General features: G+C 28.3%; 1 protein-coding gene across 1 annotated transcript; it reads left to right on the forward strand.

The window, feature by feature from the left end:
• Positions 1–2,456: 2,456 nt before the first annotated feature.
• LOC108840408 (transcription factor RAX1) lies at positions 2,457–4,059 on the forward strand. The gene is made up of 3 exons (XM_018613239.2): positions 2,457–2,695; positions 2,812–2,941; positions 3,171–4,059. Exons 1-3 carry the CDS (start codon positions 2,560–2,562, stop codon positions 3,892–3,894), a joined length of 990 nt encoding a protein of 329 aa, XP_018468741.1. The 5' UTR covers positions 2,457–2,559; the 3' UTR covers positions 3,895–4,059.
• The last annotated feature ends 7,304 nt before the right edge of the window (positions 4,060–11,363 follow it).

The following is an 11,363-nucleotide window of genomic DNA, read 5'->3' on the forward strand; positions in this document are numbered from 1 at the left end:
AAATATTTATAAAAATAGTCATTCATTAATGGTAAGTTTAAAAAATAGTATCAACTTGTGGTATAATTAAAATTTCTCCATTTTTTATTGATCCTTTACGTGCGCATATAAGAAATTAGGTTTTTGATACACACATATATATACTTCCTTAGGTTGTAAGATTTTTAATAATTCAGGCATGCGTTTATATTATGAACAAATCACATAATATTATCAGGCATGCGTTTATATTATGAACAAATCACATAATATCATAATTGCCTGTCTAGGAGGTGACACATGAGAATTATTCAATGACACTAAATGTTTTTCTGCTGAAAAAAATGCTCAAAAGCAAATGAGCCTTTACAGAAATGCTTTATTATATATCCCCCCCAACCCTACCCCAAACGAGGTACCATTTGCAACAGTATATGTGATACATGAGATAGAAACACATGTGAAAAACTAATGTGAAGCAACCTTCTTTTGTTTTATTTGTTTTCAATGATGTCAGAAAACCATGGAACATATGAGACAATAATTGTCTCCATATGAAAAATTTCCATATACTAGTTTTCTACAAATGCATTTCTCTACATATAGGTTTTTACATATGCATTGAACATTACCACTAAAGGCCACTACCTCCAATTTTATATTATATACACAATCGAAACTTTTTGTTCACCAGCACGATTCTTATAATTTTGATATTTATTTGAAATACATTAATTAAGAAAATTGGAGAAAAAGCCATATCTAAGCATGTACACAACATGGAAACCGAAACTTTTGTTTCGGCCATTTGTACACACAGATTTATATACGTGTACGAATTAGTGAGCCTACATACATATTAGTACTTACACAAATGTGGAAATGAGTTGAGGACTGTATTTGCGTGAAACATGTTCATCAAACACATGTACCTTAAATGATATAAACAGTAGATCTATCAACTGTACATATATGGATACATACCTGTCGATGGGTCATTAGCTCTAAAGTTGATTAGTCGGTCTCGATCTCCTAAATATACACCTGATCATGAAATATATATATATATATATATATATATATATATATATATGTATCATTTGTGTGAAATTGACTAAACATTTATTCAAACATGCAAGTGTCCATCAAAGTAGTACAATACGAATAATTATGAAGGGTTCTTCTGGCACTTTACTAAATGTAATAATGGAAACAACATTAGCAAGTCAACTCATGATAGTAAATTTTTGGTTAATGCCAATTCAACAAAATGGGGTTTTGTTTTGTTGTCACTTTTTAGCCAGACAGTTCCATATAGTTCACTGGTCCGATCGATGCAGTCACCGCTTGTTACATGTTTTCCTCCTTTTATCCGTGTAATACCACCACCTTTTCATAACTTTTTTCCTATTCCTCTTGTTTTTTTGAATTCATGATGAAAACCAAATAGTTGAAATGTATAATTGTGCAATTTTGACTGAATGATCAAATCAAGCCCCATAACTTTAGTTAATGGTTTTTTGTTCTGTCAAACTCAGCACAAAGCTTTAGCCAAAAAAAAAAAACTCAGCACAAAGTTGTAATTAGAATTTTCCTTGAAAAGTACCAAAACTAACGGAATCAAGATTTGATTGTTTCAACTGGCTGTCTATTCACGTGAATACTCTATAATATAACTCTTCTTCTAAAAAATAACGGATGAATTACATACCATAGTGATAGTTGTGTTTCAAAAAAAAAAAATTACATACCATAGTTATAGCATTTTATCAGTTAGTATGTCAAATAAAGTATGTTAAATTTTGAATTAGAAAGATAAAGTGAACAAAGCAACATGTGATACATCACACCAAAGTTTCTCTCACGTTTTATTAAGTGTCTTCGAGGCGAACCTCACTCTCTTCCCTCACCGGTTTTTACCTTTTTCTACTTTTTGATGTTCAGATACTATCCTAGAAAACCCGTCAGTGGGGTTGCCCTTTTGTTAGATATCTAACTCACATGCTTAATTTTGTAGAATAATACATATATGAAGTAAGTATATCCGGAGGAAAAAATATTAACGAAGAAGATTACGGAACGGAATGTAAAGAAGATCCGAAGATATACATGAGAGTGAGGGCTTACCATATCAAAAATATAAATATAAATCAAGAACCGCCACATAAGTTTCATTTTCTATTTTTTGGGCTGCTAAAGTCATTTTGGTAAGTTACAAAAAAAAAAGTCATTTTGGTGTAGTTTCCTCAAAGCGAAGCGCTGATAAAATAATTGGAAAACCTCAATTTTCAAACACGCACAATGAATATGCATGCATGTCAATCATGTTGACTTCTCGCACACCCATAGCTTTTGAGACAAAGTAAATTAAAATTAATTTAGCAATAATAATTTTTATTATATTTTTGTTGTTGTTATTATTATTATTGACAGGGTGAGTTCAAATCCAGGTCTCTTATTAAAAGGCCACAAAAATTAACCACTCCTCCATAAACTCAAAAAGTTCATCTTAAAAAAGCAAGTAAGAAAACACTTTCTCTCTCCTTTTTGTTCTGATCTTCAACACACTAACGAGAGAAAATGGGAAGGGCTCCATGTTGCGACAAGACAAAGGTGAAGAGAGGGCCTTGGTCTCCTGAGGAAGACTCTAAGCTTAGAGGTTACATTGAGAAGTATGGTAATGGTGGAAATTGGATCTCTTTTCCTCTCAAAGCCGGTAAGAGTATATGTTCTTAATTAAATTAAATGTTTGTTTTTTATCTGCTTCTCATTCTTTGAACTTCAAAGCATAAATAAGAGCTTGTGCCGTTCTTTATTGTTGTTGTTGTTAAGGTTTGAGGAGATGTGGGAAGAGTTGTAGATTGAGGTGGCTAAACTACTTGAGACCAAACATAAAACATGGTGACTTCTCTGAGGAAGAAGATATGATCATTTTCAGCCTCTTTGCTGCCATCGGAAGCAGGTTTCCCTAATTAAGTTCTTAAAAGTTATCTTTTTCAGAATTATATGGTACCAGTGATCAAAATGTTTTTTTTTTTATAAAAAGAATTCTTAGCGTGAATATATTAAAGAACGAGCAAATGATTTTTGTAGTCAAAACTACGAGCAACATGCCAACATCTATTCATCTAGTTTTGCAACATTTTCTTCCGGCATTAACTACTAATAGACATCTATATTGAAACTTGTAGATGGTCAATAATAGCAGCTCATCTACCCGGAAGAACAGACAACGACATCAAAAACTATTGGAACACAAAGCTAAGGAAGAAACTCATGTCTTCTTCTTCTTCTTCTCATTCATCATCAGCCATGGCTCCTCCTTTTCTAAACCCTAATTCTCAGGTTGTGAAAAGACCATCAACCACAATTTCACCTTCTTCCTACAATCCGTATTTTGAAAACCCAACAAAAGCTCTCATCTCCAACAACGATTGCTTTGAAGCTGATAACCACCAGATCTTTCCCTTTGTTAAGACTAATTATCCTCAAGGTCTCTCTCTACCAGAGAGTAACAACAACAACATTTCGGCCACAAGTGGTTTCTCGCTCAACCACAATATGTGTGATTACTACAGCAACCACAACAGTTTCTCCTCAGACGCTAATGGAAATAGATCAGAGATTATGATGAAGCAAGAAGAGATCATGATGTTGATGATGATAGACAACCACATTGACCAGAGGACAAAAGGGTACAATGGAGATTTCACACAGGGATATTACAGTAACTACATTAATGGACATGGGAATTTGAAGCAAATGATTAGTGGAACAGGCACTAATTCTAACATAAACATGGGTGGTTCAGGTTCAGAATCAGCTTCATCTACTAGTTCCATAAGCAACCTAGCTGAGAACAAAAGCAGTGGTAGCCTCCTACAACACAAGTGTTTGCCCTATTTCTACTCCTAGTTATTTTAGACTCTCTTGTCTTCTTAAATAAAATATATCTTGGACTGACTATTAGTAAAATCAAAGATTTGATGGGGTATGGGAGGAGAGAGAATGAGAGAATGTGTGTGTGTAAGAGAGACTATGATAAGCTTCTATGGAATTTTGTGTTTTCGTTTATTATTATATATTCCATCTTTGTAAGAGATATCTAGTTAAAAAGAGACAATGGGCGATTTGATTTGATGAAACCAAAAAGGGTGTATTCATGGTTGAAGCGTTGAACTAGCTCATTATTTTGTTGTGAAAAGTAAAAGATCAATCAGCTTTTAGTTAAAACTTAGATAAAATATACGATGTATATACCCTTTAACAAAAGAAGGGAAAGTATATTGTATAGATCATTGTTATTGTTTCTAAAATTAGATGAAAGTATTACTATTTTAGGCAGTAAATGACTGTGCTTCAATCTAGAAGAATTGTTTTAATTAATAGATTCAAAAGAACAATAAAAGAATTTAAATTTTCTATCTTAAGTTACATATTAAACTCAAGCCCTTTGTCAAAAAAGTTACATATTAAAATCAAAATAATATTTTGACCGAAAAAATCAATATACTAGAATAACTGAATAAGGCAGTAAATGAGGGAAAGCATATTGTATAGATCATTGTTATTGTTTCTAAAATTAGATGAAATTATTACTATTTTAAGGCAGTAAATGAGTGTGCTTCAATCTAGAAGAATTGTTTTAATCAATATATTCAAAAGAATAATTAAATTAATCTGAATTTATATCTTAAAGTTACATATTAAACTCAAGCCCTTTGTCAAAAAGGTTACATATTAGAATCAAAATAATATTTTGACAAAAAAATTAAAAATAATATAATAATATTTAGTTGTTTTGTAAATATAAATAGTATATGCTAGGGTACATAGTTGAGAGAGAAGAAAGGATTGTGTGTGTATAAAAGTCATCACCTCTGGTCAGTGTCTCAAGGGGCTAGGAGAAATGGATTGATGGAACACAGATTATATTCATCTGTTCCGAATGACATGTATACCCCTGCCAAATGGTTTTAGACTTTGGTATATTTCCTTTCAAAATTTGACAGAGGATTGAACCAAGACAAAAATAAAATTAAAAACAAAAGTGGCGCGACACAAATGTTACACGTACACGCGAGCCTAATAGGCGTTACCTAGTAGTGTTAATTTTCGAAGGTGGTGACTGTTTACAAAATGGGAACAAGTGATATTTACTCTCACTATTCAATACAGAGTTGCAATCTAATGGTCCGCTCGTTTCTGCTTTAACAGTAAGTTTCGTTTTCTTTTGAACCACAAGAGCTTCTACAATTCGTAAGATGATTATGATTACTCACAAGAAGATGATCAGCAAAAGATTTACAGGAAAACGATTTAAATACATTATACAAAAATCTAATCGGTTGTTTGGTAAATAAAAGATTACAACCCACTTTTATTTTAAATGGTTTAAAGCCGATTCATTTGATTCGTAACAGTCATTCTAAGCGTCTATTTAAACCATATATGACTCAACTGTCCATGTTACAAAACGGCCTATTTAATACAAAACGGCCCATTAGATAATTACACTATATATTTATCTTTTATCTGGGCTAATTGCGGCCCTGTAGACTTTGATAAATGATGAAAATTTCCAAGTTCGTTGGTTGGTTTAGTTGAATAAAAGCACCGATCATTGGGCTCAATAAGGCCCGTTATATTGGTTTTGGAGAATTGGTGAAGTCCACTCTAAGAAATTGAAAAACTAATGTAAACAATTGAAACTGGAAAACGATGTCGTTAGCGCATCCAAACTGATGTTTGGGATAAAATATGCTGCAGTACAGCCCTATTTCACTTTTATTCTACTAATTATTCTGTTTTGAAGTAAATTTTTTATTTATACAATGGTTTTTAAAAATTTGAATGTATTTATTTCATATGTAAATAATACGTAAAAATAATACAATAAATATGATATTTCATAAGATATTATTAAATAATTTTTAAAAAGTTCATAAACTAATAAAAATACAGAATAAACATAATAACATATAAATTTATCGGTGAAATACTGTCCAAACAATAAAAATGTCTGATTTTATAATTTTATTTTTCAATTTAAGAAATTCATAGATAAATAAGTTAATTAATATATTATGGAATGCATTAGTTGAATACTTGTGAAAAAATATTATATATTCATTATTGAATCAAAATATGCTATCTATATATATATATATATATATATTTTATGATTTATCACTTTTAATAATGAATATTTAATTTAAATAAATAATATTTTATGGATGTTTCATAAATTTAAAATTGCTAAGATTAATTGGTAGTCTTTTATAAGTAGAAGGTATCAATAACAATTATTAATTAAGTAAAATAGAACTATTTTATATATTTTTTAAATAAGAAATGGAAAAATCGTTAATTTTATTTTAGTGTTGCATTATTTAAGAGTAAAAATTAGAATAATACATTGAAAATGCTTTTAGAAAAGAATAGAAAAGGATGAAAATTTTCAAAAAAGATCTGCAAGCAGTTTATAAATAAAATGAAAAGAAAATTATTGTTTTAAATATTTTTCTAAATTGAGATGTTTATACAAAAAAATAACCATTGATTTTTTGCAGTTTTGTACATCTTAGTTTTAGTCGGCCGTCACAAAAATACCCGAGTTAAAAAAAAACGAACGTGCGTAAGCATGTTAATATAACTGAAAATGATAGTAATAATAGAAAAATTGGCAAATTGGGCAAATCACAAGTTTGAAATTAGGGAATTGGGCGACCTCAAGTTTAAATTAGCCAATTGGGCAACTTTTTGCATTTGCCCATGTAAACTTATGTCTAAATATCTTTTGGGACCTTTGTCAGATTCATTATTTACATCTTTGCCATTTCAATTAAAATATATCTAAAATAAAATTTGTCACACCACCTCTCTCATTCTTTAATTTGTCACACCACCTCTCTCATTCTTTAATTTGTCACACCACCTCTCTCATTCTTTTTCTCTTTCCTTCTTTTTCTCTCTCCTTCTTTTCCACACCACCAACCATCATCTACGAAAATCATCTCCCTCTCCTTCTTTTCCTCTCATCTTCTTTTTCTCTCTCATTCTTTTCTACACCACCACCTTTACAATTAAATTAACTGAAGAAGAAAAATCATTTTTTCTTCAACTGAAGAATAAGAAACCATTACGCTCATGTACATTCCAAGCCCCTGTTTATGAAATTTATACATATGACACCTAAATGTAATATTTATACACTAAAAATGATTAAAATGAATGCTTAATATCATACAAAAATACTATATATCATTTATTAATTATTAAAAGTATAAATACTAAAAATGTTTATTAAAATTTAAAAATTGATTTCTTAAAAGTAATCTAATGGGAAAAATTATCTAGGTTAGATTTCAATTTTATTGTTTGGTTTTTAAAAAAATATTTCATTATCTTTTAATTGTTTAAATTATATTTCATTATCTTTTAATAATTTAGTTTTTAAAAAATCTTTGAATAATACAAGATAATATAATGTCTATTTTCTATTAAAACATCTTATATCCATCTAAAATTCTAGTTTTCATGGCTGTGATTTTATTGAGAAAAACTAAACAATTAATAGAAAATGTCTTTTTTCTATTGAAAATTATCTAGATTTTATTTCGATTTTATTGATTTTTTTTGTAACTGTATTATATATTTCATAATAAAAATATGATGTTTTTTTTAAAGAAATCTTTCATTATATTTCATTTTAGATGTCTTTAATGTCAATTATTTATTGTTTAATCTTTAATTGTTTAGTTTTTAATTGTTTAGCTTTTTATTATAAAAATATTTAATTGTTTAGTTTTTTATTATAAGATGTATTTCACTTATTTATTTCAACATTTCATTTCTAAACAATCTTAAATTTTATATGAAAAATTATGTTGTCTAAATGAATGTGCTTCACATATATGAACACACAATTAAACTAATATGTTAATTTATTTTATTGAATTTAATGAAAATATTTTGGTATATCAGCTTTTACAAATGAAATGTTGTTATAAATTATTTCATTGTTTTTACCACCTTTTAGTTAATTAGATCATCTATAATGAGATTGACAAAATTTTAGATTATAATACCAACTAGATCATGACCCGCTCGACCGAGCGGGAATCAATTTTTTTTTATCTTTGTTTTTACTAAATGTTATACATGATCGTAATGTGTATTAATATAAAATTTTGGTAAATAACAATGTGTACTAATGTATTTAAATAAGCAATGTGTTTAATTACTAAATTTGATTTTTAAATTTCATGATAACGTAAAGTAGATCTTTTCTATATTATTTAAAATATATAGTGGTATATATTTTGTATTTACAACATTTATCATAAAAAACTTACATTGGGGTATTATTTATATGAAAATATGTGTAATATATATATTTATATATTATATAAACATATGCACACCCGCACGGGTTTTATTTTAAAATGTATTCTATATTGTTTAGTTTTATGTAGTATCGAGTTTGTATAATTCAATTTTGTGTTTTAAAAAACAATATCAAAACTGTCTTTCGTATGTAAAAATAACACTTTGCAAGCGCGGTTGTGTTTTTTTATTGTAACACAAATTTTTATATAAAACTTATGTTTTTTGTACATTACGAAATTTAATTTTTAAAATAATTATTACGTAATTTCAAAGTGAATTTTATCTCTGAGGTCTAATATATTTTGTGTGTAATGGTTCAAAGCATTTTCGATATATATTATATTTCAGTTTGGTTTGTTTTTAGTATTATGTATAAGTATATACTATACAATATTACTATATTCTAAACAATATATGAAGCTATGTGTTATTTGTTTTAGAAAGTAGATTAGGCCCAACGTAGTTATAAGAATAATCATATCTTTATGTATGTGTCTATGACTTCTCTACCAAATGTTATTTGTACTAATAAAATTAATACGGCCAATGAAAGTATACTGATCAATTTAAATGAATTGTATAGGGTAATTATAGATCGATTAATATTTTTAATATTCTTAGTATATATCTTATTTAAATCGACTTGTAATAAATGTAAAAATCATATATGGAATATGGACAAAAAGAAGAATTGTATTTAAGGAAATACATCAATGCAAAGTTAGAGTATGGTACGTATTATATATAAAGAATGAGACATTTAATTTAAATATATGAGATCCATTTTTTAAAATCCACCTAGAAAAAGTTGCAATGTTCCTATTTTAATAAGATAGATAGGTTATTAGCAAAATATTTAAATTTTATATAGAGTAAAATGTGAGTTCTAAATAATTAACGTATAATTGTTTTGGAGAGCACTGTGCTCTCGTTGTATTCGTAGAAGTATTTAAATTTTATACTTAATATGTATTTAAACTCTCCAATGCAATAAGGGATATAAACAAAAGGTATTCATAGATGTTATGTATTCGTACACCGATGTATTCGTATACCTTAAATATATGTATACTTATGTATATATATACTTGTGTATTCGTACACCTTAAGTATTCGATGGGTTATGTTGGTATTCGTATATTTTATGTATTTGTACACCTTATGTATACTTATGTATATGTACACCTTATGTATTTGTACATCTTAAGTATTAGATGAGTTATGTTGATATTCGTACACCTTATGTATTCGTACACCTTCTGTATACCTTAGGTATTCGTACACCTTAGGTATTTGTACACCTAAGGTATTCGTACACCTTATGTATACTTATGTATACGTACACCTTATATATTCGTACACCTTAGATATTCGTACATCTTATGTATACGTATACTTATTTCTTGAGTTATAGTGAATTAGATTGTATTAAACGTTAGACATAGGGTTCCGGATTTATCCAAGGGTTCCAGATTGTTTCAGATTCTGGATTTACCCAATGGTTCTGGATTTGCCCAAGGGTTCCGGATTTAGGATTCAAGGTTTAGAGTTTAGGATTTTAGGTTTAGTGTTTTGTTGTTGATTTTTAATATTTAAGATAAATGTAGACAAATTTGTTCTTCCTACCATTTTGACAAAAAATGAAAGATCCATGTAGGTTTCCAAGTTTATTAAATTTATCCAGATTTATGAAAATTATCCATAAATTTATATAATTTTATGAATAATTTATCATTTATTTGGGTAAATTTCATAAATATGAAAGTTTCTTTTATGGGTCAAAATGTATAATTTATTCGGATTCTGGATTTATCCAAGGGTTCCGGATTTACCCAAGGATTCCAGATTTAGGATTCATGGTTTAGAGTTTAGGAGTTTATGTTTAGTGTTTTGTTGATGATTTTAAATATTTAAGATAAGAAGTTTATGCGAGAGAATTTGGTCAAACTCAGGTTGAGTCTTAACTTCTTAAGACATAAAAATCACTAGATACTTGACATGGAGGCACCAAATTATCCTATATTTTTTGGACTTAATCTTGGTGTACCCCTAGAGTAAATCTTAAGGTTCACCAACCAATAGAAATCACTCATTTCACAGTTGATATCTTTTAAAAAAGTAAACAAAATATTGTCGAGTTATATTACATTTTTAAAATAAAAATATTAAAAAATACAAATAATAATATATGCAAAAAAAAAGATTTTTTAAAAAGATTTTAATTTCGTCAACAAAACACTAAACTCTAAACTCTAAATCCTAAACCCTTGGATAAATACTAAACCCTAAATTAAAAACATTAAACCATAATAGTATTTTTAAGATTTAATGTTTTAGTGTTTAGTGTTTTTGATTTAGAATTTAGGATTATCCAAGTGTTTATGATTTATCCAAGGGTTTAGGGTTTAGAATTTAGGGTTTAGGGTTTAGAGTTTAAAATTATCCAAGGGTTTAGGGTATACCCAAGGGTTTAGGGTTTAGGATTTAGGATTTAGGGTTTAGAATTTAGGGTTTAGGGTTTAGAGTTTAAAATTATCCAAGGGTTTAGGGTATACCCAAGGGTTTAGGATTTAGGGTTTAAGGTTTAGTGTTTTTTGACGATATTAAAAATAGTTTTCAAAAATTCATTTTTTGTAACGGCTATTATTTTTTTTTTTTTTTTTATTTTAAAAACATAATATAACTTGACAATATTTTCTTTTCTTTTTAAAAAAAATATTAATTATGAAATACTTGATTCCTATTGGTTGGGTGAACCTAAATGTTCACTCTAGGGGTGAACCTAAGGATAACTCTATTTTTTGGGGTGAAATAGCACTATAGCGGATATCTTTTTCAATAGATTATAAGCACGGCTCTACCTATGACTAATCAAGAACTTGGGATGATTGGAAATCTGCAGGTTGTACTCAATATGGGATTATATTGGTTCTAACAAGTAGATATGATCCTTGAAAATTAAAGTTATTAGATCAGTTCATCGTGAAAGGTGT

Source organism: Raphanus sativus, chromosome 2 (genome assembly GCF_000801105.2).
Source record: "Raphanus sativus cultivar WK10039 chromosome 2, ASM80110v3, whole genome shotgun sequence".
NCBI classification, from domain to species: Eukaryota; Viridiplantae; Streptophyta; class Magnoliopsida; order Brassicales; family Brassicaceae; genus Raphanus; species Raphanus sativus.

Coding starts and splice junctions, on each gene's coding strand:
- LOC108840408 (XM_018613239.2), top strand. CDS start 2,560: ATGGGAAGGGCTCCATGTTGCGACAAGACAAAGGTGAAGAGAGGGCCT. Junction 2,696..2,811: donor CTCTTTTCCTCTCAAAGCCG/GTAAGAGTATAT, acceptor GTTGTTGTTAAG/GTTTGAGGAGATGTGGGAAG. Junction 2,942..3,170: donor TTTGCTGCCATCGGAAGCAG/GTTTCCCTAATT, acceptor TGAAACTTGTAG/ATGGTCAATAATAGCAGCTC.